The 27,878-nt window shown below is 53.2% G+C and overlaps 1 protein-coding gene across 1 annotated transcript; it reads left to right on the top strand.

Moving 5' to 3' along the window:
* The first annotated feature begins 229 nt into the window (after window positions 1–229).
* On the top strand, window positions 230–17,052 carry LOC127488319 (uncharacterized). The gene is made up of 4 exons (XM_051837044.2): window positions 230–395; window positions 2,078–2,390; window positions 12,565–12,640; window positions 12,852–17,052. Exons 1-4 carry the CDS (start codon window positions 230–232, stop codon window positions 13,425–13,427), a joined length of 1,131 nt encoding a protein of 376 aa, XP_051693004.2. The 3' UTR covers window positions 13,428–17,052.
* The last annotated feature ends 10,826 nt before the right edge of the window (window positions 17,053–27,878 follow it).

Below are 27,878 nucleotides of genomic sequence, written 5' to 3'. Positions count from 1 at the left end.
TGCAGGGGCCACATTCCTTATATTTTCCTTCAATAAAAGACTGACGAATCCCTTAGCTATACAGAACATATCACACACCTTACCTTACTCTAGGGACTGAGACGCAGACATAACTCACTCCACAGAGCCCCTGCTCTCAGAAATATACCCCAGTGCAGAGACAGGAAAACAAGCGTGCAGGTGCACGAAGAAGCGAGAAGCTACTAGTGGGACCCAAACACCAAACACCATGGCAGGCAGTGTTGTGGTTACGGGGGTCACGGTGGTCAGGGAAGGCCTCTTTGACACGCGGACATTGAAGCAGAAGTCCACAGTGAGGGAGGAAGAGGGGAAAGAGTTGCCAACCAAGATGACACTGGGGCCAAGGCTCTGCACGGGAGAATGGGCAGAAGAGCGTGAGAGACGGGAAGGGTGCAGCAGAGGCAGCAGGCAGAGAGGGAGGTGGCAGTGCACTCAGGAGCCTGGCCGTGGGCTGCACGGGGAGGGCCAGCTGGGCCACCATGGGGGACGCTGCCTCACTTCCCAGAAGGCTGGAAAAACCAAGGGGGCAAGGAAGTGATATGAGGCAAGGAAGTGTGTGTGTGTGTGTGTGTGCATGCGTGTGCATGTGTGTGTGTGTATACGTGTGTATGCTACGATTCTGAGGGTGGACGGAAGCTTGGAAGATCTCACACAGATGCAGAAGTGGGGGCAGGGCTGGGATGCTGCAGCTTCCTTACAAACTATGACAGCCGGGGAGGGGCAGGGCTCCCCAGGTGACGCACTGCCTCCCTTCTCACACGGGGACCCCGTGAATCATCCTTGCCTCCCTCCCTCTGAGTGACAGGAGTCCTGGAACCAACCCCAAAACAGAAGCAAATTGGAAGTGTTTGTGGGAACGCAGTTGGTTTTTCTTTGGAGCTAAAACCCAATAGTGTCTAAGGAGGTGACTGAACAGAGCAGAGGGACTGGTGGACACAGACCAGTCTCTTCCCCGCACAGCAAGGGCTACACAGACCCAGAGGGGGGATGACCAGGATCACACAAGCATGTTTGGTCAAGAGGTGAAAGGGGGGGGGTCAAAATTGCCCCCTTGGGGCCAGCGTTTTGACACAGCAGGTTAACCTGCCACTGGCATCCAATCTGCCCCGCTTCTGATCCAGCTCTCTGCTAACGCTCCTGGAAAAGCAGTGGAAGATGGCCTAAGTGCTTGTGCCCCTGCAGCCACCTGGGAGTCCAGGATGGAGTCCCTAGCTCCTGGTTTTGGCTTTGCCCACACCTGGCTGCTGCGGCCATTTGGGGAGTGAATCTATGGATGGAAGGCCCCTCTCTTTTTCTCTCTCTGTAACTCTGCCCTCCAAATAAATAAAAAACTAAAAAAAACACCCTTCTTTCTAAGGGGTACAAGAGAAGTCAGTTGTCCACCAGTATCCGATGTCCAGCCAGTGTGCGAAGCAGAGGTCCACGCCGCCTGTGGGGGGTGGTAACTGTGGCCAAGCAGCATCGGGGCGAGTGTGCTGACCACACAGATCCAGAGGGCAAGGAGAGGCCGCCTAGACAGGGTGAGCCGAGCTCCTCAACTGGCCGACAGACCGCGAGTGAGCCCCAGGCGTTCCTCTCTGGAACGAATGGATCTACTGCCGCGTCCGCGCTGAGTGCTCTGCCCTGGGCTAGCTGCGGCCTCCCAGAGTGAGATCTGAACGTCCTCTCAGCTCAGGGGAGGCAGCTGCTGTGTGCAGAGCAGCAACCAGGAAGAATGAACAAGATGTCAGGCTGTGTGCGGAAGGGGGTAGACGAAGCATGGATGAGTAGGAGCCGTTACAGCGCGAGCCCCTATATAATCCTTAGTAACACCCCAGAAAGGGATACATGGGAAGGAGGGGGTGGGACGCCCGCGAAGCAGGGTCAAGTGGCCGTGCCTGTGTTGGACTTCAGAGCAGGGAGGAGAGACAGCAGCAGAACCATTTCCTGCCCTGGCTTCCGACAATGGATGGTAGGATGTGGTGTGTGCAGACTCGAGTCGGCGTGAGTCATCTTCATGCAGGAAATGATTGCAGAAGACGGAATGTGTCACGACATTCCAGGGAAAACAGTTCAGGCCGGAGACGGGGACGCTTTCCTCCTGGGGGGGGGGGGGGGGGAGGGGCTTTCGTTCCTGCAGCTGGCGAGCAGCTTGAGCTGGAACCAAGTGTTCAAGAGCTTTCGGGAGTTCTCTGCCAGCACATCTGGCCGGAGCCATCAGCGAAACCCGCGGAGAAGCGCATTTCACGTCTGCACTGCGGGAGTTGGGGGGGTGGTCTTCTGCCTCCGCGAGCCCAGCTGCCTTCAGGAAGCCTCCACACAGCACCTGCTCGGTGCCCTTCACCCCGGCGCCCCCAAGCCCAAGGCGTCGGCCCCTGCGGGGCACTCGGGTAAGTGTGTTCCCCGACACCGCGGGCTCTCGCGGCTGTGGGGAAGCCTCCGCGATTGGAGTCACGCAGAACCGGGTGTTCTGATTCCTTCCTCTGCGCCAGCGGGTTCTTCACTGTGTGCAGCCTGCCTGGATCAGCTCTGGGGGGCCGTGCCCTGGTGGAGGGCGGTGGTGGGGGTGGTTTTGAGAGCAGGTGGTTACATCCCAAAGCAGGAAGCCAGAGACTGGGGGGTGGGGGCAGGCTCAGTGCTTTGTAACAATCTTCTCACAAGAACAAACCAGAGACCCAGAAAAACTACTGTGGTTCCCATCACAGGCACATCCCCAGTTGGCCCAAGAGCCAGACCCCAGGCCTGACCTCTGACCTCTCACATCACCCCCAGGGACCAAACTCCCAACACAGACACTGTTGGGAAACTAGCAAATTCCTAAGGGGTGATCAAAGCCTGTTAGAGTTTGCTGATTTTATTTTATCATTTTAAAAAGATTTTCATTTACTTATTTGAAAGGCAGAGTTCCAGATAGGCAGAGGCAGAAAGAGAGAGAGAGAAAGAGAGAGAGACAGAGAGGAGAGATCTTCCATCCATTGGCTCACTCCCAAATGGCTGCAACAGCCAGAACTGGGCCGATTCCTGAACTCCACCCAGGTCTCCCACGTGGATGCAGGGACCCAAGAACTTGGCCCATCTTCCACTGCTTTTCCAGGTGCATTAGCAGGGAGGTGGATTGGAAGTGGAGCAGCCAGGACTCGAACCAGCACCCATATGGGATGCTGGCATTGCAGGCGGCCTCCTTACCTGCTACAACACAGTGCAGGCCCCAAGTCTGCTGATTTTTAAAGCACACCCAAACCACAGCAGGTAGGAAGCACACAGCCTGGGGTGAGCCCCACCCCAGGCAGGAGGGAGAGGCAGGCAAGAGAGCTCCTTGCACCACTCAGAAGCACAGCCTGACCCCTTTGGATCGATTACTTCTCAACTTTTCTGTTCCTGTTTTTGGACTTTGGTGGACTGAAACCCCAGACAGTGAAGCTGAGGGTAAGGAGGGAAAACTGCAGCTGATTTTTGCTGGATGCAGATTGTGAAGTGTCTGCATTCTTAGGAGAGGCTCAGAACCCCTTAATAGCTACAGTGTTTGTCAATCAATAAGGTTAGACCAGAACACGGAAGAGTTTGCCGATTTTAAAACTAGGTCACAGAATGTCATTTTACTGCAATGAGATGTGACATTAGGAGGACAATTCAGATTGCACCTAGTGTTGGAGAAAGAGGCTCATTCACAAAATGAAATCCACCTGTTACAGGCGTGGAGAGACATGGAAACAATGTGTCCTCCACAAAAGTAAACAGTAGACTGAAGTGCAAGGTGCGGTTTCTGGTGGGCGGGGCAGAGTAATTTCTCCTTAGCAGGTGCAGGGTCTGTGACAAGGCGCTTCTCTCTCTAGCATTCAGAAAGGACAGCGCGTCCCTCCACCTGCACTCAGGGCATGCCTAGCTGTCGTCTCCACTGGGTTGGAAGCTGCTTGCTCCTTTTCCTCACGGCCCAGCTGCCTGGTATAGGAGGTCTGAGAGAGGCCTGCGGAATCACTCATCCTCACGAACTCTGGGCTTTCTGAAAAGGGCTTTTGGTTTTCACCTCCTAGTAAGAGGAGGTTTTGTTCGTGTTCTTTATTTGTTTCCATGTTATTCGCTTCATTTTGTTTGAAAGACAGAAAGAGGAGAGAGAGAGAGGGAGAGGGAGGGAGGGAGAGGGAGAGGGAGAGGGAGAGGGAGAGGGAGAGGGAGAGGGAGAGGGAGAGGGAGAGGGAGAGGGAGGGAGAGACCTTCGATCTGCTGGTTAACACCTGCCTCCACCCCAACACACCCAGTAGCTGGGGCTGGACCAGGACAAAGCCAGGAGCCTGGAACCCTATCTGCGTCTCCTCTGTGGGTGGCAGGGGCCCAAGGACTTGAGCCATCACCTGCTCCTCCCAGGATGCCCAACAGCAGAGCCTGAGCTTCTGGTGTCGGATGCTGGCCTCTAAAGAAGCATCTTCATGCTCGTTCCTCATGTTGCATTCTAAAGTTGCACTGTGTATTTGTTTACTGTAAAAAGATCATATATTAGAGATTGGGCAAACTGGATCTTGGAAATCACCAGATTTATCCAAATTTAGGCACCAAGTAAACGGCGAACCTTTGACCATCGTTCAGCCACGTAATGGCAGTTGTGAGCCCATGGCAGGACGCAGGACGCGGAACTGCTCATGGCTGAGAACCTAGGAACTGGAGAAGCAGCCACAGGGGCCCTAACTGCTGAGCCCCGGATCTCCCTTATTAAAGTAGTCAAGTAGGCAGACATACAGGCTAAAACTGATTAGGCTTGTGAGCTGCAAGACCACGCCTTCACCACGCCCCTGTGTGACCTCATGCCCTTACCTGGCCACACCTGGGTGCCCACCAGCCAATCAGGTTAATTAACCACTCCCCTTTGGAAGTGGGTTAAAAGCCTGAAACAGGATGTGTCCCACCCTTCTCTTTCCCTGGCCTCTTCCCAGGAGGGGACTGGCGGTAGCCCTGCACCTCCAGGGCATGTGGTCTTCGGGCCACCCACCCTAGGCTTCCTGGCCTAGATGCGCCTCCACGTGGCTGGTTCCTGGTGCTCGATATGAACCCAGATTTACCCCTCTCTCTCTCTTAGATAAAGCTCTCACTCTTCTATGCATCTTTCTCACTAAATAAAGGCTTAAAATATATCATGCTGTCTCGGTTATTTTTGCCGGTATTTAGAATTCTTCTCTAAATATTAGACAAGAATCCTCTCAGGCTTATTAATATTGGAGATTGATTAATAAGAATAGGGTGATATCGTATGGCACCCCAAATTCCGGCAGCATTTGTGGCACCCCAGATGGCACTGTGAGGAACCTGAAAGGGCCACATTTCTATATAAATTTTAGGGGGTCATTCCCAATGTCGGCAGCACACAGACGTTCGGGGTCCAAACCTCTCACGTCACAGTGCGGCCCGGCCGGGCGCTGGTTCAGCTATGAAAGTCGCGCTGCGGCATTCCCCGCTCGGGTTTGTTCTGCACGGCCTCTGCGCCCCTCCTGCCCTTCACACCATTCCTAAGCTGCGCTCTGTCCTGATACGGGCTGCCTCTTCCAATTAGTTCAACAACGGCTGAAGAAAGCTTTCGCGCTGATCGTTATATGAAAGGAAATAGCTACTCGATTGGAACCAGATACCCCTCGTGCTTCTTTCTTCCTCTCGTTCCAAGCGCGTTCCAAGCCCCCAGCCCCTGGCCCGTGTCGCAGAGCACCGCCTTCCCGCTTCCCTTCCCTCTGGCTGCTGCAGACACAGGGGGAACGCAGAGGGGGCAGCCAGAGTCCAGCCATGCCCTGCATTCCAGGAAGTGTTTTCTGACCAGGACATCTGCTTCCAGGTCACAGGGGTGGGGTGCCTCTGGGATGACCCCCCCCCCCCGGGCCTGGCTCCGCCCTCCACGTCGGGCTAGAAACACAGCCCCTCCAGTTGGCTCCCATCGAGGCTGGTGGAGCTCCTGCCCTGGCTCCTCCCGGGCCCCTGCCGGCCCCCGCTGTGCTGTGTTCTTTCATCACCCATGTAACACATTCGCTGCCTTCTCATCCCTGTTTGCAATATCCAGAGAGACTTGATCCCCTGGCTGGACACCGCCTAACACAAATCAGTTTGTCCTCCAAAATAAAATGCCTTGCTGAGAATTACATGACGAGGATTTCAGCCGGGCCACGTCTTTCTCCTGGGGCTGCGCCCTGTCTAGCTCGGCTGATAACCAGTGTGGCATAAAAGCTTGCTGACTGCTGATGGGAGGCTCTGTGGCTTCTGCCGCTGTTGGTATCAGGGAGCCTCTGTGCTCTGACTGCCAGCAGCCGGCCAGCTCTGAGCCAACAGGCCCAGACAGGGGACTGAACGCTTTGATCTCTGCTTCTGGGGGGCTGCTGGCGATCCAGTCTCTCCAGCGCTGTGTCGGAAGGCTCAGCGGACAGTGATCAGCCTTCCGATGGTCAGCAGGACTCAATTTGGAGATTTCTGAAGGCGGATCTAGGGAGACTTAAAGACGATCATCTGAGAGAATGTTCCCCGGGAGGCAGCTGGCCAGGTAAAGATGGATCACAGACTTCCTGGGCAATGAGTGTTGCCAACCACGACCAGTTTTAATAGCAGTTTTCTTGGTATGCATATACCCATTACCACGTATCACTTTTTGACAACTGAAAATTCTGTTGTTACCACTTTTTAAAAACCCCGACTACCTTGCACCTTGTACCTCCTTTGGAATAGTTCATTTTTGTTGGAACAAGAGAACTAGAGCCACGCAGCTCAACATTTCACCTCTGAGGCTTGGGGGCCATGTCAGAGTGAAAGCAGTCAATATTGGTTAATAAGCCAGATCAGAGCTATTAGCCGGCTTTACGGCCTTGGCATACTTTACTGTGTGTACAGATCACTCACGAAGACTTGGGCTTCTGTCTTGTCCAGACAATGCCTTACATGGCCATTCAAATTAATCATGTTGCGGAATTTTCTTATGCTTAAAGCAGCTGGCTCTATATTGACTCTGGAAATTAAATTTACTCCACGGCACTATTGACAGCTGGGTCTCCGGCTTATTTAATGGCTCTGAACGGAGACGGGGCTGTATCGTGTGCCTTCAAGCAAAATGTTGATAACTCATCATTTTCATAAAAAGTGAAAAAGTGCTTTATCTATAAACACGTCACCTCTCCGTGGGCCAAATCAATGTAAGAGGTGTTTGCAGTCGGCTGCACTTGCCCCGGAGTGAGAAGCAGAGGGAAGCTGTCCCAGGCAGGGTGTACAACAAGTGTTTGCCGCTTCATTAAATGTGTAGTTCCGGAATCTCAATGTGTTTTAAGGGGCAGTCTTCGTGCCAAGGAATTTAATCTGAACATAATGAAAATTCTCATAAATGTGTATGTCCAAAGTCCATCCTGGAAACACGGTTCTGGAAGTCTACACTGGCTTATTTCAGGCAGGAAATGAGGGAAGATTAGCTCTGAGCTGTGCTTGTGCCATTGTTTTCAATTGTGAGGGAAAAAAAATACCATGTCAAGGACCAAGTAAATATGGGGGATGCTTTGACATGGACAGGCTTGGTTTAATGGAACCAGCCCATGAGCCAGAGCTGCCAGAGCTTACTGGCTCACCTCCATGTATTCCTGGCGTGAGACTGGATAGAGACAGACGTAACTTCTCGTAACTCCCAGATATGTTCGGCTGTAACCTGGTATTAAGGTGGCTATTTCTATGTCACTTTTATTTATTTATTTTTTTGACAGGCAGAGTGGACAGTGAGAGAGACAGAGAGAAAGGTCTTCCTTTGCTGTTGGTTCACCCTCCAATGGCCGGCGCACCGCGCTGATCCGATGGCAGGAGCCAGGTACTTATCCTGGTCTCCCATGGGGTGCAGGGCCCAAGCACTCGGGCCATCCTCCACTGCACTCCCTGGCCACAGCAGAGAGCTGGCCTGGAAGAGGGGCAACCGGGACAGAATCCGGCGCCCTGACCGGGACTAGAACCTGGAGTGCCGGCACCGCAAGGCAGAGGATTAGCCTAGTGAGCCGCGGCGCCGGCTATGTAACTTTTAAAACAAGGCACAAAAGCCACCCAAGCCTGTGTTTGTGTGTGAGGGGCAGATGTTCTCTGTGAAGGTCGATTTATGGGTGGAAGTAACTCACACATTCACCTGGGTCTCTCACCGTCCAATCCCAAAACACTTCATGGTGCACGATCAGCCGTCTCTGTCCTTGGCCAGAGACTGCCTCCCTGTTCTACGAGTGCAGATCACCCCACAAAGGGCCCTCACGGAGTGCTTGCACTTCCCGCTGCGTTCTCCCCAACGTGGTTTGGAGTTGCAGCCAAGACCTGAGTGTGCAAGGTCCCTGGGGAGGGAAGAGCAGTGCCCTGCAGGGAGGGCGCCCTAGTCAGGTTTCCCTGCCTTGCAACTTCAAGTGCATGATTTGGGTGCTCTGTGGAAGGAGACATGAGCTGCACAGGCGAGGAGACAAGCAGGAAGCCCCAAGTAGAAGCCGAGAATACTGGGAACTGCTCACGCCTGTGCCGGTCAGTCGGTGTGCGCTATGGAGTCGGTTCCATCCCGGCTCCTGCCTCCCTGGGTCCAGTTCACACTGTGTTCCGTGTGGGGCAGAGTAGCAAGGGCGGAGCGTGGGCTGTGTGACGCCTGGAATCTTATCTGGGAAACGGAGCAGTTTGAGTTCCGTTTGGTTCTTTAGACTCCGTGGCCAGTGGTGGAGAAAGACCACTGGATGTTCTCTGGAAAGTCTGACCGTGCGAGTCAGTGTCCCAGGGCTGCTCTCCCAAAGCTCCGTGCGTGGGTGGTGAGATGGCAGGAAAGGCTGCAGTGGAGGGGTGGGCAGGGCCTCGGGGCTCCTTGGCTCCTGGCTGCATCCATCCTGTGCCCGTGAGTCTGCGTGCACCGTCCCCACTTCTTACAGGACGGCACTCGGCGGATGAGGGCACACCCTCCACTGGATTTCTTCTGTGCTGAGGCTTGGGTGAGACGGAGTGTCCCCGCGGCTTCACGGCAGGAACTGCACCCTCTTGGGAAGCATTAAGGGGCGGGAACTGAATCCCACTGCGGGATTTAGAGGCGGAGCACGTGGGATGTGAGCAGGGTTAGACGAAGTCAACCAGGGCGTCCCCCCTGCCTGATGCCCAGTGGCTTTTTAAGGAGAGAGACGGGGGAGACACACGCACACACACTCGCACGCTACCCCTCGCCCTTTGCATGGAGATGCTCTGAGTGCCTCCAGGCTCTGCCAGCCAGAACAATCCAACACCAAATGTCACCCCTTGAGCCTCCAGAACCGTGAGCTAAATAGAGCTGTTCGGCTCACAAGGACCCTGCCGTGGGCATCTCGTGATGCAGGACAGCCTGACACCACGTGCAAAGGCTCCATTTCCCAATCAGCACACCTTCGCAGCCGGGGGCGGGGGTGGGGCTTTGACTCATCTCCGGCAGCGCCCAGTTAAACCCTGACACCGGGGTGCTGTGCTGAGGCTGAGAGCCCCCAGAGAGGACTGCACCGCTTTTCGGAAACCGGGGGTCAGGGCTACGCATCAGCCCCTCTAAACAGCTTTAGCTGACGTGCTGTTTGCATCTTCTTACCCCTGAGAGCTGCTCTGGCTTGTGCTGTTTATGTCAGTTACAGACTCCTGCAAAGGAGGCCACAGGAGAAGCGTTGACACGTGGGGCCAGTCAGGAGCCACCTCCGGTCCAGAGGTCGTCGTAGACACCCCGCCAGCGATTCTCAGCACCTGGCTGTGCCGGTGCGAAGCGTCCTGGTTAAACAGGAAGGTTGGTTCACAGAGGGAGGACTGCCCTGCGGCCGGCTGGGGTGAGTGACCGTCGCGGCTGAAGGATCTGGACTCGGGTGTTCGGGAACGTTTCCTGTGATGGCCTCACTGTAGCAAAGAAGAGAGCTTTCCTGGGCGCCGACCCTCTGCCTCGGTCAGCCGCCCTCCCTACAGAACGTGACGGACTAAGTGCTCCACTCACTTCCCCGTTCTCTCACTGATAACACTTTTGCTTTCTCGTGCCAGTATGCATCACATTCATTCACTAGTGAAAAGCCCCTCATTGTTCCAGACGTGGATAATTCAGCTAATACAAGTATCTTAAGAAATAAATAGGGGTCCGTGCTGTGGTATAGCCGTCTAAGCTGTGCCTGCAATGTCAGCATCCCCTATGGGTGCTGGTTTGAGTCATGGCTGCTCCACTTCCCATCCAGCTTCCCGCTAATGCACCTGGGAAAGCCACAGAGATGGGCCAAGTCTCTGGGCCCCTGCACCCATGTGGGAGACCTGGATGAAGCTCCTGACTTCCTGGCTTCAGATCTGCCCAGCTCCTGCTATTGTGGCCATTTGGTGCATGAACCAGTGGATGGAAGACCAATCTCTCTCTCTCTCTCTCTCTCTCTCTCTCTCTCTCTCTCTCTTTCTGGAGCTCTGCTCTTCAGATAAAATAAATATTTCTTTTTAGAAATAGAAATAAGAATATAAAACTATTTACAAAATACAGCCTCCCCAACTTCAAGATCACACATGTCCTGAGTAATACTGGTCTATTTTCCACAAGGAGAAACCTAGGTGTCAACTCAAACAGGGATCCTCCCGTCGCCCAATGTTCCTACCCCTAGTGACAACAGAGAAATGCAGAACACGCTTGTCACATTAAAAAATGCATTGTTCCACCACTGTCTTCCTTCTGACAACATTAGGCTCATTGTCTACAGTACATTTTTTATATTGTTTTTCCGGAGACCTTGCGTGCAATTTTGGTCAGTTTTATAATGAGGAGTACCACAGGGAATTCTGCCATGAAGCCGGATTTGTTCCTCTGCACACACACAACAGCCATGAAGGTCAAGGTCGGTGTTAAGCACAAGGAGATGGAGGCATCGACCTTGTCTTTGGAGGACTTGGAACAGCAGCAGAGGTGGCCGACTGGAGGGCAGGCCAGAGTCGCCATGGCCACCTGAGGGAGGCGTCTGGGCTGTGGCGAGTCCCAGGGGCTGGACCGTGCTGGGGAACCAACAAGCAGACCTCCGCTAAGGAGCAGTGCTCAGCCCTGGGGAAGAGGGGTGCCTGGGAGTGCCAGCTCCCGTGGCCACGCCGGCCGTCGTCTGCACAGCTGCCCCATGTCCCTTGCAGGCCGTGAGACTCTGAGCAGGCCAGACAGCAGGGCTGATGGGTGCTGGCATCAGAGGACGGAAGCCCAGACCCCAGATGAGGGAACTTTCCCCAGGACTTCAGGGCTTTTCAGTTTGTCTGTGTGGCTCCTGGCTTTTACTTTTATATTTCCTTATTGTTTTTCAAGAAAAAAAGAGGGGATGACAAAGAAAGACGAAAACGAAACTTTTCATTCTGATGACCTTTTTGGGTTTCTTGTAGTGAAATCAAAAATGACTTAGTGTCATATGGAAATCTGAGGTTGGGGTGCGTGCAAAGTGAAGTACGCATTTCTCTCCCTGTGTAGCAGTGAGATGGAAGGAGACGGACAAGGCGTCGGAGTCCGATCCGCAGTTGCCGTGGGATTTGCCTGAAGCAAAGGGAGAGCCTCACCTGCACGAGGCTGTGGAATTCCACGGCTCCCCCACTTGCATCCAAAATAACAAGAAGGGGCCGGGCTTAAGGGCCTCAAGTCGTCTCTGTCTCCAAGAGTATGGATTTATCTCTCTTTCCATTACACAGCTTCAATGGGCCACACCATTTAAATCAGCTTTCTCACATCCCCTTACCTGACCTTAGCGAGATCTGTTGGTGTTGACCCGCTCCAATGGGAGAAGTCATAATCCAGACACATCAGTCCACAGCATTCTCAAGTTTTTAGCTTCCATGATACTAGCTTTTAGCAAAACAACTGTGCAGTGTTAGACTCGGCAAAATTTAAATTTGCATGGGGCATATAGAATGGAAAATAAAATTTACATACATGCAATTATTTTTTCTTTAATGAAGAAAAATTCTAGCATTTTAAATTATCCAAATTACACAGATATCAGAGTAGATGAGGGGCTGCCTCGGATGACTCCGTAAGTCTGCCTCATATTCCCTGAGTTGTATCCTGACTCTGCTGGTATAATTTTTAGTAATTTTACTCAATCCGTTACCATTGGCACATGGAGGGCTATTGTTTTGTTCGATTGTTGTTTTCTTAGTGGAACTCAAAAGTCCTCAGATGCAGTGCTGCTGAACAAATCATGTAACTTTTTTTCCAAAGACAAGCATTTTTTAGTGAGAAACTCTATACTTGGTCACTGGGAAAAGATCGCTAGAGTTTTTGCAAGACAGGAAAATCACACTGTTAATACGATGCCCTGGCTTCAGGATGAAGTCCATTTAAAGCTAAAGGTTTGGAAGGAACTTAGTAGGGGCCTTCATTCAGATCTTCCTGTGGTTCCAGTTGGGTCTTCCCATGAGCCTTGGTTCTGCATTGGCTTTATGGAGCTTGGTGAGAAATTAGCTGTTCATTTGAATGGGAAGTGCCCATCCTTGGCTTCTGTAAATGGCAAATGTCGAATTGAGAAGCATAGCATCTCACAGAGAGGAACCATCTCCATCTGAAATTCATGCTTTCAGATTTAAGTTTTAATCCGTTGCTTCATCCCCTTACAGAAAGGGCGTATGCCATCTCTTCTTGCTACCTGGGCTACCTGAACAAGCCCCCTCCGATGACATAACTTCTGAACAGGTTTGCACTGAGGGGCCCAGGGAGCGGTAGGTGGGATGCTGGGACCAGTGTGTCTAAGGGCACATCTGACCTCTCCATATTCGGTGTCTCAGGCAAACCCCAGCTGTCCTGAGGCTCCGGGCTCTCACGTGGGATGTCCTCAGTGAGGGTTAGATGGGTCTTTGTGTTGAACATCGTTTGGACACTGCTAATGCGCTGTTCTCACTAACAGTGGTGCTGTAACCGATCTGCCGTGAGGAAGCTGCTTCCCCTTCAGCAAGGAAAGACCGGAGGGACCCCCACCCCCATCTCCTCCACGCAGGGCAGGAGGGGTGTGGGCAGCACCTGGATGGGGGAGATGGGGCCCAGGGACAGCCCTCTGCAAACTGTGCCTGGGGGCGGATCAAAGTGCTCTGCACTTGGCAACTGCCGGCAGCATCCCCTTCATCTCGGGGGGTTTCCTGTTCAAGCGGCTCGCCCTGCCCACATGAAGGGAGCGCCTGTTCCGAGGTATGTTCGCGTGTTTGCGCAGTTGTGTCATTTACATTGGCCATATGTTAATGGTATGTACCCAAGAGCTGGTCTTCTATTAGAAGAGGGCTATCCATCAGTGCTTCTGGGAAGCATACAAGCGGACAGAGTTTTCAAAGGGCATGCCTCACTGAACGTACATTCCTCGAGCTCGTCTATAAAAAGATTTTCAGGCACGCATTCCGCACTTGGTCTTAATTTTCTGTTGATTTCCAAACTCGAGCAAACCGCAAGCAGCTCTGTGGTCTTCTCCACCAGGCTGGTTCTGCAGATGTAGAAGCAGTGAGAGACCTTCTCCTAAATCAGAATTACGTGCAGCCAAGGAAGGGCAAAGGGACCGGTGCAATGCAGATTTGCACATCATCCCGATAAGCCATCGTGGGACGGACGTCAGCGCCGCGCTGGTGAGCAGAGTCTGTCACACAGGCATCTAAGAACACACGGCATGGGACACGGTGTGCTCTCTGGAGGGGCCTTGCTTATGGTCGTTGGTTCTCAGCGCATGATTTCTCTGCCAACGGAACGAAAGTCATTCATTTTGGGGGCCAGGTGTTCCTCACTCAGGCACCCCTTGTTCCTTCATTAATGTGTCATCAGAGCCATATTTCTGTGTGCATTTGGACACTGACTTACGTGATCCATGAGCCATAAAGCCCATCTTGCTAAGAAGAGGATTTCCCCCAGTCCTGGTCATTCGCCTTTCGTCTTCTTTGTCCCCGCTCCCTTGCTAGGAGTAGGGAAACCTGCTTTGCTGGTCGGCAGCTCACCAGTCCCTTCAAGGTGGCAAGCAGGGCGTAGGTCGTAAGCCCTCCGAAGCAGGGGTTCCACCCAGCCCGCCCTAAAAGGGAGTTTGAGAATCGGGGGAGCGTGAGACTTTCGGCAAGCATCCTCGCGCTTGCTCTTCACACCGAGGGTGCAAGGCAGGCCGCAGCGGGCTGTGGGGTTAGCAACGGGAACCCCGTGGCCTCCGCTCGTGCTGCGGCCTTACAGAGAGTGTGCACGTGTCGAGTGAGCATTGCACACAGGAGCGAGAGAGTCCTGGCATCAGGGCACGAGGGCACTCACTGGCGGTGTCCACGCGTTTTCACAAAGTCAACAGCTGCCCCGTACGAAGCTTTGACGATTCCAATGTCCCCCTGTGGCGTCTGATTTTCTTCAAGTGCGACACGGTTTGTCTTCAGAACCACATGGAGTCCTCCTGACCACACGGCGCTCAGGGGCTCACTTCATTATCCTGCGGCCTGAAACATGCCTTCAAGGCTGATCGTTACTTTTAACAAAGAAGCTAAACTGTCCACGGCATTTCCCCCCTCCTCCCTCTCCCTGTCGTTTCCCCCCTCCCCTCCCCTCCTCTTCCCTCTCTCCCCTCTTCCGAGGGTCTCCTAACAGGAGCCCAGGTAGGGAGAAGAGGCAGCTGTCCTGCCTGCTGCAGCGGGCGGGGCCCGTGACGCCCTGGCAGCACACGCAAGCTCGGTACACGCCAGCTGGCGCATCACTCTTGCAGCCTCGGTGGTAAACACGCAGTTCCATTTGGTCTCGCGGACTCGTGGGCCGTCTTAATGGTTCTTTCTGAGTTCGCATCAGTCACGGGAAGCACCAGGTACAGCTGTTACCGCCTTCTCTGTAATTCTACCTCGCTCAAAGTCTCCACTGTGTCATTGTAGCCGGGGACAGGTCAGTGCCAGAGCTGTATGTCCCCTGATTCATGCCCCTTTACTGTTTTCTTGGTGACTTAAAATCGACATGAATATGTGCTCCAGCTCTCGGTCTTGGTATGACGTTCCATGTAGCAGCAGTTAGCAAATCATCTATTAGGATTCTCTCAGTACTTCCGTGGTGGGGGTGTGTGTGTGTGTGTGTGTGCACGCGCGCACCTGAGGAATCCGGTTCTCTCGATACACTCGTGGACATGCAGACAATCTTCCCAGCTTTCAGTGTGCAGAAACCGACATCCTGATGGGGTTACTGTGTTATAAAACATTTACTGGTGATGTTTAGGATCAGTCTTAATGTGAACTGATAAATTTCGGAGAATTTACATAGTTTCAATAGGATACCGCAAAATTATTTAGAAAATATCTAGACTTATAAAGTTTCGTGCTAATAGAGAGCCAGTGCTGTGGCATAGCAGGTAAAGCTGCCACCTGCAGTGCCGGCATCCCATATGGGCAACGGTTTGAGTCCTGGCTGCTCCACTTCCGATCCAGCTCTCTGCTGTGGCCTGAAAAAGCAGGAGAAAATGGCCCAAGTCCTTGGGCCCCTACAACCGCATGGAAAACCTGGAAGAAGCTCCTGGCTCCTGGCTTCAGATCGGCACAGCTCCGGCTGTTGAGGCCATCTGGGGAGTGAACCAGTGGATGGAAGATCTCTCTCTCTCTCTTTCTCTCCCACCCTCTTTCTCTCTCTCTCTCTCTCTGCCTCTCCTCTCTCTGTGTAACTCAAGTAAATAAATAAATCTTTATAAATGTTTAGTACTAACAGAAGATATAAAATACACTGGAAGAAATAAATGAGATTTAGATATCCATTTCTCAGGAAACCTCTTATTTGATACATGCATATTAAAGACCCATGTTGATATCACCGCATTCAAAGACCTCCAGGTCAACTTGGAACAGACAGGAAATATTGTAAATCCTATCTCGTGATAGAAACAAAACAAAGCCAACTTACTTGGCGATTTCATACAGAAAGTGTAACTGTCCACATCTGCTCCTGCTCGCCTTCTTAGGAGATTCATGCTGGGACAGCGGGAACCCAGGCACGTGGTCCTAGTGTGACCGAGCCAGCGTGCCCAGGGAGGCGGGGCTGGGGCACACAGGCAGACCCATCTTTGGGAGGAAGGAGTAGAGCCCCAGGTCACTCTTGCTGCAACTTTTCTTGTCTTCAAATGTCCCTGTTCTGTGAACATCATCTGAATTTTACTAGAAGAAATGACCTCTGACACAGGGGGTTTCACCCAACCATTTCCACCCGTACCACTCAGCCCGAGCCCAGCGGTGTGGTCTGGCTGCCAGCTGGCACCCATGGCCACGGCCGGTGACAGGAGCTGAGCTTCAGCTCATCCACAAATCCATGACCAGGGACGTGCGCTGGCCACAGCCTGCACGCACAGCCCAGGTCCAGTGGTGTGCGCTGGCCACAGCCTGCACGCACAGCCCAGGTCCAGTGGTGTGCACTGGCCACAGCCCCGTGGACCTCAGGCTTGGGAGTTCTTCACCCCGGGGAGGTGTGTTTTCTCCAGTCGCAGTGACATTACATTCTGCTAGATGGAAGTCGTCATTTCAGAATGGCGGCACTGGACGTCTTCGTGTGTGAAGTCCGAGACAGACGCGCTTCCTCCGTATTCGTGGACAGTTCCTGCTTACAGCAAGCCGCACGCAGGATCTCAAGTTACAAAACTTACAAAACTTTACAAAAACCACGAATCAGCCGAACGAGGCCTGAAGCTGCATCGCCTTCCTAATTTTAAATCTGTGTCCCAGCAACGTGTTGCTCTTTGCCTTGGGTGAAGGTGTGCAGACTCAGATAAAGTGAGAATTTTCCACGATAAAATTTTCAGTAGAAAAGATATCAGAAACGTATCTCTCCACTGTTAACTTTTTATTCATTTTTTTTTTTTCAGTTTTTCTCTTGTGATGAAATTGATGATCACTGTGCTTAATTTGACTTTATTGCTCTTTGGTTATTGACCGTCCACACAACACTGTGATTAAATCGCGGTGAAGTACTGGGCAGATTTTACAAAGCGTATTATTACAAGTTTGGTTCTGGCACAGACCCACAGCAACCTCTGTGAATAATTAAAACATTATTTATCTCATATTCTGCATCCAATTTGTTTAGTACCGCTGTTACCCCTGAAGAACCCGGTGATTCATTAAATAATTTTTTTAAGTTTATGGAGGTTTTATGGGCATCTATTTTGTCTGTGTTTCACTACAATTTCGCCCTCCTTTCTTGTAAAAACACAATGGTTCCAGGTGTTAAAACACAAATAGATTGCTAATGACCTCGGCAAGGAGATAGTCATCATTTTTGTTTTTTTTTTTTACCAACAGCCAGGAGATACGAGTATTTAGTGTGCTTTGGTATCTAAATAGCTATTCCAGAAAAAACAAACAAACCTCCAGGCAGAGTTGGCCTGTCATGTAGGCATTCCACGTTGGACCTCGCTTTATTAAAGCAGTTCTGACTTTATTTCCAGTTGCACCCATACAGGCCATCGCACTATGCTGGCCTGAGCCCCTCCTCGGAGCTCCTGATGCAAGCCCCTGGCTATGTCCCAGCAGCTCACCGCTCCCTGCGCACCAAGACACCCGCACAGTCAGGCACGGGCCCCTCACCATTCAGCAGAACCCCTTAGGGTGCACTCTCTGCTACAGGCCCAGGGTGATCACGCCCCTCTCCCCAGCACCAGTCCCCTGGAACGCCACGAATTTCCTGCCCCAAGCTGACCAACGCCAGCTTCTCAACTCCACTGTTGACCACTCTCGCCCAAGCTGACCAACGCCGCCTCCCTGCCCCCCACCCTCGCCCAAGCTAACCAACCCCAGCCTCCCGGCCCCTCCCACCCAAGCTGCCCAACCCCAGCCTCCCTACCCCCCCACCCAAGCTGCCCAACCCCAGCCTCCCTACCCCCCCACCCAAGCTGACCAACCCCAGCCTCCCTGCCCCCCCACCCAAGCTGACCAACCCCAGCCTCCCTGCCCTCCCTGCCCAAGCTGACCAACCCCAGCCTCCCTGCCCCCCACCCAAGCTGACCAACCCCAGCCTCCCTGCCCCCCACCCTCGCCCAAGCTGACCAACGCCGCCTTCCTGCCCCCCCACCCTCGCCCAAGCTGACCAACCCCAGCCTCCCTGCCCCCCACCCTCGCCCAAGCTGACCAATGCTGCATCCCTGCCCTCCCTGCCCAAGCTGACCATTGCAGCCTCTCAGTCCCCATCCCCAGCCAAGCTGACCATCACGGCCTCTCAGTCTTCCGCCGGCCGCCCTAGAGCAGGCATCCTGAGCACAGGGCTTCAAGCTCTCACTGCCTTCCCGGCTGTCGGCGACCAAGCCCCTGCCTGTCCTTCCCCGCAGTCGGCGACCAAGCCCCTGCCTGTCCTTCCTGCTGCCAAGCCGCCCCTGCCGCCCCGTGCTTTCCCTGTTTTCTCGGCTCTGTGCTCACCCTCTCCTCCCCGAGCTGCGCTGGCCCTTGCTCTTGCTGCCCGCTCCCTGGGGGCTACCCCCTCGTGCCTCAGAGCGGGGAGCACATTTCTGCTCAACGCGGTCTTCACGGAGAAGCTCTTGACCTGCCTCCAGCGCCGCGGGTGCTGGCTTCGGGGGCTGCCCTGCACACTCACCCTCGTGCGCAGAGCGCGAATTCTTCCTGACTTCACACTCGCATGGCTAAGTTCCTTTCCCCACGTAAGAGGCAGCCGCCTCTCCTACCTCGTTGGTCCACCGTGCCCAGTGGTATTGTTCGGTTCCCAGTGTTTTGGTCTTGGCCCTGTTTGGCAGGACTGCTGCTGAGCCGCGAGCAGAGGTGAGGAAGTGAGTGCAGACGCTCCTGGGGCCTGCCCTGGCGACAGAGCCCCCAGGAGCCCAGGAGCCTCGCGTGCTGCTTTCTCACCAACTCTTCTTCCGCACGGGATAGGCAGCAAAGCGTGGTTTGCTGATCCTGACAATGCAAGAGGTGCATTTTTATCTCTGAAATATGCTCACAACTTGCGCCCACCCGCACTGCCATGGCAAGTGGGACACCTTTGCCCCACTCCAGGCAACAAAATTTTAAACTTCGGCCGCTTCCATGGAGCCCGTGGCACTTTCCTACACTGTCCTGACCACGTCGGAAAGCGTTCACTCTGAATGTCAGCCACAGCCTCACTGCTCAGCTCACGCAAGGAGCGAGGCTGCGGCTTTTCCACTTGAAAGGCGCTCAGGGGGGCGGCACCGTGGCAGAGCGTGCATAGCCTGCACCTGTGGAGCTGGCCTCCTGTGTGGGCCATTGCAGCCAGCTGGGGAGTGAACCAGAGGACGGGAGATCTCCCTCTCTGTAACTCTGCCTCTCAAAGAAATAAACACAGCTTCAAAAATAAAAAATAAAAGCAAGCAAGCTCAGAACTGCTAGCCCTGGAGAACAGGGCCAGGAGCTGAGTCCAGCGGCCTGGAGCTCCGCTCTGTGCACTGAGCGCCCTTGGGCGGAGGCGGCAGTACCTGTCCGTGGCTCTCGCACTGTTTATCTTCCAGAATCCAGCGTTCCTCTGGGAGTTCCTGCTGGCACTTTGTCTGTGTTTACTAAAGGGTTTCCATCCTTGGCAATTTTGATCGGGCCCTAAAATAAAGATTTTCGATTACTGAGTACATCAAGACCTCTCTTCCCTTCATTAGTTTCCTTTATTTGATTTCTGTAAGGAATGTCTATTGCTCTAAGGCTTTGGCAAATGCACACATGAAGATTCATCATTGAAAGTAAATGTGGCAAATACAATTCTCTCTGAATATAAAGCTCAGAAGAGCTCACTAGGGAATCTCCGTCATTAGGGCCAAGAACGTATAAATCTCCCAGGGGAGGGATAAAATTTCAAAGCAGACACTTCTTCAAAGTGAGTATCAGAAGGACGGTTTTTCTAAATATAACCCCCGCAGAAGAGCCGCACTCGGGGCAGGAGCGCTGGCAGCAGAGGCGCCCGAGGGCAGACCCCTGTTCCGTTGCAGGAGCAGGTCAGGAACAATGGCACAGCCCCGTGGGTCGTGGGCGTGGACGGACGCCACGCTCGCTGGACAGCTTCGAGTTGCCCCTGGCCACCCCGGCACTCCAGCCTCGCAGGTGGTGGGAGCACGTCTTGCCTCGTCTGTCCTCCCAGGGCAGGGGAGGGGGACTCTGCCACCCAGAGAGGACCGGGCAGGTTCCTGAGTGGCAGGACTTGTCAAAGCTGTCGGGGGGCTCCTGGGCTGCTGCTCTGTCGCCCGCTTCATTTCCAGATTCTGGAGGAGGAATCCGACCAGCGCCAGGGTCGCGGTGTAGCCCAGGCTGCAGGCTGTGGACCAGTGGGCAGAGAATCTGGCCCCGTCTCCTTGCTGGGGCAGGTCTCACTCCATTTCGCAGCACTGCACGGCCCCTGCCGCCCCGGCTGCTGCCCGGGGGCTCCTCTAGGCCTGCTGTAGAAGGCCCGCAGCCTGCTGCTGGTGGAGCCAGACCTTCAGGGAGTGCCATCGCCCTATCATCTCCCTCACCTGCCCCAGGGGAGTCCAGCTATCCTCTGAGCACCTCCGGCTTGAGGCTGACTGTGTGTCAACTCCCCGTGCAAATGGACCTCTGTGCCACCGCACGCCCTCCGGCAAACACACAGTGGCTGCCGTTGAAATTGTGTCTCCAAAGACCGGCATCAGGGGCAGCTGGGGCAGCAGGTGGCAGCCCCCAGAGGCCGGTGAGGCCGGCTCTGCTCTCCTAGCTCCGCCACTGCTGAGAGTTAGGGCCAACTCCTTCTTGGTTGCTGGGGGCTTGTTGCTTCTCACGGGAGGTTGCAGACCCCTGCCCTCGGCCCACCCCCTGGCAGGGGCGCCCCTCCAGGTATGCCAATCAGAAATGTCTCCAGCTGTTGCCAACCATCCTCTGGGCGGGCAGGTGAGCTGCCTGGCACCACAACTCACGCAGGTGTGGTGTTCAGGCTGAGGTAGAGTCTGAGCTAAAACACACATTTCCAAAAAGTGCAAGAAACACTTGAAACACGCTGGGCTTTGGCCCCGTGAGAGCCCAAACACGGTCTCCCTTCCGTGAGCTGCTCGGCCTTGCACGTGCGTGTCATGTCGAGGGTCTGATGAGGCAGCTGCTTGGAGACACAGCAAGTGCACGCTGCACCACCCCCCAACCCTCCCCAAGTGGTTCTTAAACTAATGGAGACTGTCAGAAAGGAGAGGCGGCTGGGGTCCCCGTGCGGGTCCCGGCGCATGCACGTTCTGTCGGGTCAGCTCCTGGATCCGGGGGTGGCCGTGGGCGACAGCCCCACGCTCTGCCTGCTCCTTGCTGTCACAGAGCTGAGCTCTGTCCTGGCAAAGTGGCTGCTGCCATTCCCTTCCCTCCGCTGCTCCCTATCTCGGTTTCTGTTGTTTCAACGTGAACTTGGGGTGGGCACGACAGGGGAGGTATTTCAGAAATCACTGTGTCCACCGAGGAAACTGCCGAGAAGTGTTCTCGTCCAGAGAATGCAAAGCCCTCTGGGAATCACCGTCAGGGAGAGAGAAAAGGAATCGCTCATTCCGTGAAGGGGAAATGGGGTGAGAGGATGTTTGTGTTGAAAGCCAGAGACTCAGAAAGGGGACTTCTAGGTAAGGCAGAACGTGGTCTCGGGGCTGGAGGATTCAGGGTTCGTGTGAAGAATGAGCGATTGTTCACGCCGCACAATGCAGCTCATTCTGTTCCTCAAAACAAAAGCATTTCGATCTCATTCACCAAAGCATTCACAGAAAGAAAACTCTGCGTGTTGTTTTTGGGACAGCAAAGATGTCCCCTCCGGCTCCCTAAACCCTCAATGCTGGATTCAGCGAACGAGGGGGATGGCACAGAAGGCTATTGTCCTAGCGGCCAAACACCTGACCGCAAGCCAGAGCCGGGCCCAGGTGCACGGCCAACAGGGCCTGGAGCACCTTCGCCTCACTCTTCCCCCTCCTCTTCCTCCTTCCCTCCCTCTCATCCCTCTCCCTCCTCCCCCTCCGCTCATCTTCAAGTCCCTTCTCTCTGTTGTCTCAAGCGTGTGCCCCAAATTTTGGGTGCACCTGCTATTTGGAAGCCATAGGACACTCCCGCTGACGAGCCGTGTGGGTCCTCTGCTGACTGCGGGTGGCGTGAGCTGGTGGGGGTCGTCTGGGCCCACCCCAGGTCTCCTTTCCAGCACCAGCGGGCACGGAGATGTGGCCCTGGGGAGCAGCAGATGAACTCAGGGCTGGTTTCGTGGGTCAGGCAGGGATCAGAGCGACACCCTCTTTCTGTCTCAACTGCTCTTTTATTTTCTTTCCCCCCAATTACAGTAAACAGCTGGTTTGTGGATGCCTTCCACAGTCAGCATAAAATTTAATTTACACATCTGTAAGGAAAAAGCCTAATTCCTACACTACGCGTACGACCCCAGTGACACATTCCCCACTGTCTCCATTATGAAAATGTCTTGCAAGTTATTACAGGAAAGGTATTACGATCTCCACCTTCCAAAGCTACTAGACATCAAAGTGGTTTTACATAAAATATTATGCTAATAAATGATATAAAAACAATAATCCCCTACTACCAAGTAAAAATAACTTTTACAGTATGGTAGATGACTTGTTTAAAATTTAACTTTTTAAATCAAATTCAGCTTGCGATGGTTTTCTGGCGTCCACAGCGTGACACAGTCATGAGGAATGCGAATTCTGGCCCCCAGCTGGCCGTGCCTGGTTCTGCCTCCAAGGCTCGTTGGCCGTTTCCTGGGGGAGGTAACCAGCAGCCCCATGCCCGCTCCTCACCTACAGATCGGCAGTGGGGGTAATGATTCTCCCCTGCGGTCGTGTGAGGACGGCACGAGTGGACACATCTGGAGATGTGGGCCACTCCCTCAACAAGGGTTCAGGACAGGTCAGCCCTGAGCTGTGCCAGTGGGATTGCTGATCGGGACAAGGGGCCCAGGCATTGCTGTTACTGGTAGCTGGTGTGTGTCTAAGTGTTTGCTGTGCGTCCCCAGCCTTAAGCAAGCCGTGCGCTTCGTCCTTAAACTTTAAGTCCGAGAGGACCTCCAAGCAGCGATGAGGCCACGTGCAGGTCTTTCTCACTCCGAGGCCTTGCACGTAGCCCTTTCCATGTTTGTCCAGGCCAATCTGAGTACCAGGATCCACCTCTGCAGGTCTACACTTCTGAACCCCCTGACCCAACAACACACTTTGCTTTTGTACCGAGAGACTCTCAGCTTTGTGTTGCATTGCGTAGAGTCTGAGAAACTGAAGCCCAGTAGATGAATGGAAACACACGTCGACGCTACGTGGCACCATCGTGTCACAGGGGTATCTGTCAGGTGACAAAGAAAACATAGCAGCCAAGCGCGAAGGGCCAGCGACTTGCCGTCTCAGGTCAGCAGCGGGCGAGACTTGACTTTGAGTCCAACAGCGGAGACAATTGCTGCGGTGGAGAGCTGGCGAGGCAGGGATGCCCCCAGGGAAAACTCGTCCGGGTCTCCTCTGCCCTCTGCTTCTCTGGTATATCTCTTACACAACGGGCGCACAGGCCCAATTTCACTTCTCATTTCGTTCCAACGTGAATTTTTTTTTAAGCTGTTGCTCCACAAAAATTCGATGCCCTGCACATGACCCAGAAAACCTTTGTGTCCCGCACTGTGTCCCCACTGAGGGGTAGGCTCCTTGGACTTGCTGCCCTTCCCTGGGAGGCTCAGGGCAAGTTAATTTGCTCACGAGAAAGATGAAGTCCACCTCTGCCTACCACCTGCTGCCGAGGATGGTCCTAAGGTCACTCTTCCTTTACAACGCTACCCGGTGCCAGGTAGATAAATTCCCAACCCAGCGAGCAGATTCATCACCCTTGAACTTCCGGCTTCAGTGGTGCTAACGGCTGTGAGGCTGGGGACCCGGGGGGGCATTGCACGTTCGCGGCCTGGGCCCCCGGACCGCGCCCCCAGCACCCGTCCCTGCTCTGCGCTTCTCTTCCCCATCCCTGGCTTCACCCTGGGAGATGGGATTGCACAAGTGAACAGAACACTGTGCGTGCCAGGATCTGCCGGCCTCCACTCTCCTGCATTCCCGCACGCTCCCCGCTGCCTTCCACTGTACAATAAATAGCTGCATCGCTCACAGCTCCCTCACTGCAGATGTTAGGCTAGTTAGCCCATCGCTTATTAATCTTCAAAGGTTTAGTATAACATAATGTTTTTGAGGTTTTATGGCCATTTCCTCTTTTTCTTTGCCGACTGCTTATAGCAAAGATCAATAAACCCCGACTCTGTCAAAACTCATATAACTTCAAAACAATTCCAATTAGGCAGGAATAAAATGGGGTTGTCAAGCAGCCATGTACATGGGGGTGCTTCAGAAAGTTTGTGGAAAATGGAATTAAAACTATGAGTTTAGGGGTCGGTGCTGTGGCATGGTGGGCTAAGCCTTCGCCTCCACCTACGGCATCCCATATGGGTGCCGGTTCATGTCCCGGCTGTTTCTCTTCTGAAAACAGTGGAAGATGGCCCATATGCCTGGGCCCCTGCACCCGTGTGGGAGACCCAGAAGAGGCTCCTGGCTCCTGGCTTCAGATCAGCTCAGCTCCGGCCATTGCAGCCATTTGGGGAGTGAACCAGCGGTTGGAAGATCACTTTCTCCCTGTCTCTCCTCTATATCTGTAACTCTACCTCTCACATAAATAAATAAATCTTTTTTAAAAATGAGTTTATCTTGGAGCACCAAAGTTTTTTTTTTAATAATGCATGGACAGTATGAGAAAAATGATTATGCCTGAATTCTGAAATTGCATTCGCATCAAAATAAACTCACACTTGAATTCCATACTATTGTGTGACTTCGTGGACCAAAGGGTGGTGGAGATAGCGGCCATTTCTCCTAATACCATTGGAGAAAGGAGCCGCGCGCTTGTGTGCCTATGACCTGGGCCCTGGACGATCAGGCTTGTGAGGGGCCCTGGCCTGGGGTCGGGAGGCACCACAGGGCCACAGCGCAAACCTCAGTCAAGGACGAGGGCTGAGGCTCCGCGCTCCCCTTAGGAAGGCTGTATGAAACGATTGTTTGGGAAGTTTGTGCAACAGGAAGTGTGGGCGTTGAAAAGCATATTTATTTTGATTAGATACCACACATTTTTAATTTGCCTTAAGAAAAATTATGTTGGAAAGAGACTTGGAATGCATCCTTCAATTGATCGGAAGGATAACACTTATTTTTTTTTAGCTGAAGAGCACAGAAAGAACATTATTCTGCTTTATTTATTTTTAATTGAAGATGCCATGCAAGCATTTGCCAAGTTATTCAAGTGAGAGCCATAATTAGGCGACGCAAGTGGGGAGGGATGCAGTCGGTGCCAACAACGGAGCCTCTATTTATGGATATTACCGCACATAATGAAAGCAAAACTGTTGTAGCTGTGTATTAAATTTAGAGTATCGCTCCTAATAATATTCGCCATGTGTGAAACAGTTGGCAGGAAGTATAAGCATAAGGACAAGTTCACAATGGGTGGATGGTTAAGAAACTAGTGCAAATAATTAAGGATTAGATAAATGAAAGAGCTGAATATGAAACAACAAAATGGCACAGCAATAAGACTTTATAGCACAAAGCGCGGCTGTTCTGTCCTGAATTACCTTCTCTTTATCATTGCTTTCAAAAATGTTAACCACAGAATAGTGAGAGAGCTCCCCTGAGGACAAAGCCGGGCCCTTTCCTCTCGACATCGCCAGTGCAAGAGGAGGGGTCTGGAGGCAAGGCTCTGCGTAGGGCTGCAGGCTTGACGAGTGACACCACCGCCTGCCAATCTAAACCAGTCGCGAGGCCAGCCTTTCCGACCGCACGTGGGGTATGTTTGCCCTCTCGGAACCCTAACCGGGATGAGAACTCACAGAGGTACCCACGCAGTCACACTTGTGGGAGGTTTGTCATCGAGTTAAGGTCACATAGGTCCATTGGCCAATTCATTCATTCGTTCAGAAGAAAACCATCGCCAGTCTAGAATTTCACTGTACCCAAGAAAGAAGTGACATCGCGTGAGATTAAGCTGCGGTAAGTTCCACATTGTGTTGCCCAAAAAGGCGACTCTTCCAGAGAGAGGCCTTTGGAAATTCACACCTATTGCCATTCTCTAAGTCTTTGCAGGAAGTCTTATCACTGGTTCACCCGACTCTCTCCTAACTACACTCTGCCAAAAATCACAATAGCGCCTCATGGAGACTGTCATCGTTTTCCAGCTAAGCACGTGCGACATGGACGTGAAAACAGGAAAGGGAGGAAAGCGAATATCACGAACATTGAACAATCCCATCAATGTGAAGAATCCAAACAGGTTGTCTTGCCCAGTTCTGGAACAAGCAAATCAGTTAGCAGGCTGCCTCCATCCAAGGCCAGCCATGATTTGCTCCCACTTCCCACCTCGTTTGAAAGCACGTGCTCTGATGTAGAAAATGTGCTGCTCCAAATTAACACTCTCTTCTAGAATTAAAATAAGTCAGAAAAGTTCTTTTGCTTTCAAACAATATAAACTTTTGAGAGTAAATTTTTTATCACATCTTTACAAAAAAAAAAAAAAAAAAAAAAAAAAAAAAAAAAAAAAAAAAAACAAGAAGGAAGAACTGCCAGTTTCCGGATCTCATTTCATTTTCCAAACATCGCGGATTGTTTTAGAAGGTCTCCTCAGGTTCTACAGGAAAGGCAAGTGCTGATTTGGGCGGAGTGACAGCAAGTCTCCCTCGGGGTCTCCTCCCAGTGTGACTCCCTCATCACTGGGCGCTGCTATCACATCTGAGTGACAGGCTGGAAACCCCAGTGCCTTCTGTCGGTGCGGTCAGTCTTCCTAGACCCGCAAACCCGGGGGATCTGCTCCTCCACTATTCCAGGTTTCCTGTTGTGTGGAAACGTCCCTCTGTCGCTGGAACGCAGCGTCTGTTCTCACTCAGCCCTGTGGACAGTGCTCCGACCCTCCTCTTCCTCCCCCTCCTCCTCCTCCCCCTCCTCTTCCTCCTCCTCTTCTTCCTCCTCCTCTTCCCGCTCCTGTTCCTCCTCCTCCTCTCCTCCTCCTCCTCCCCCTCCTCCCCCCTTCCTCCTCCTCCTCTTCCTCCTCCTCCTCTCCTTTTCCTCCTCCTGCTCCTCCTCCTGCTTCTCCTCCTGCTTCTCCTCCTCCTGCTCCTCCTCCTCTTCCTCCTCTTCCTCCTCCTCCTCTTCCTCCCCCTCCTCTTCCTCTTCCTCTTCCTCCTCCTCCTCTCCCTCCTGTTCCTCCTCCTCTTCCTCCTCCTCCTCCTCTTCCCCCTCCTCTTCCTCCTCTTCCTCCTCCTCCTCCTCCTCCCCCTCCTCTCCCTCCCCCTCTTCCTCCCCCTCGTCTTCCTCCCCCTCGTCTTCCTCTTCCTCCTCCTCCTCTCCCTCCCCCTCCTCTTCCTCTTCCTCCTCCTCTTCCTCTTCCTCTTCTTCCTCCTCCTGCTCCTCCTCCTCCCCTTCCTCCTCTTCCTCCTCCTCCTCTTCGTCCTCCTCCTCTTCCTCCTCCTCCCCCTCCTCTTCCTCTTCCTCCTCCTCTTCCTCTTCTTCCTCCTCCTGCTCCTCCTCCTCCCCTTCCTCCTCTTCCTCCTCCTCCTCTTCGTCCTCCTCCTCTTCCTCCTCCTCTTCCTCCTCCTCTTCTTCTATTGATGTCTTCCACTCTCTTGCTGCTCCTTTGCTAGACAGCTCTCCCATGACCACCAACTCTATGGAGTGCACCGACCCTCCTCTGCTGGTAGCCTGTTTCAATCCTATACTTGTCAACAGTAGCTACTTTCTCTTTGTGCTTTGATTTCTTCATTCAGTTATTTTCTTTACTGCCCTCTAGAATACAAGGTGCGTAAGAGCCTGGTCTCCGTTGTCTTATCACAGAATTGGTTGTTTCTGCATCTGCCACATTGGCTCTCCCATCACCTCTCCATAGCTTGTTGGAGGGGCAGTGACCAACCTTGGATGGGTGGATGGATGAGGTGGATGGGTGGATGATTGGTGTATGGTGGATAGATGTATTTGGATGGATGGATA

The sequence above is a fragment of the Oryctolagus cuniculus genome, chromosome 14 (genome assembly GCF_964237555.1).
Source record: "Oryctolagus cuniculus chromosome 14, mOryCun1.1, whole genome shotgun sequence".
Taxonomy (NCBI): Eukaryota; Metazoa; Chordata; class Mammalia; order Lagomorpha; family Leporidae; genus Oryctolagus; species Oryctolagus cuniculus.
The sequence above is the reverse complement of the archived record's forward strand: the minus strand, read 5'-3'. Positions and strand labels throughout refer to the sequence as shown.

Bases quoted from the DNA above. Each gene is read 5' to 3' on its own strand.
- LOC127488319 (XM_051837044.2), top strand. From the start codon at position 230: ATGGCAGGCAGTGTTGTGGTTACGGGGGTCACGGTGGTCAGGGAAGGC. The intron at 396-2,077 runs GTGAGAGACGGG...AAAACAGTTCAG, and splicing joins GGGAGAATGGGCAGAAGAGC to GCCGGAGACGGGGACGCTTT. The intron at 2,391-12,564 runs GTAAGTGTGTTC...ATCCCCTTACAG, and splicing joins GGCCCCTGCGGGGCACTCGG to AAAGGGCGTATGCCATCTCT.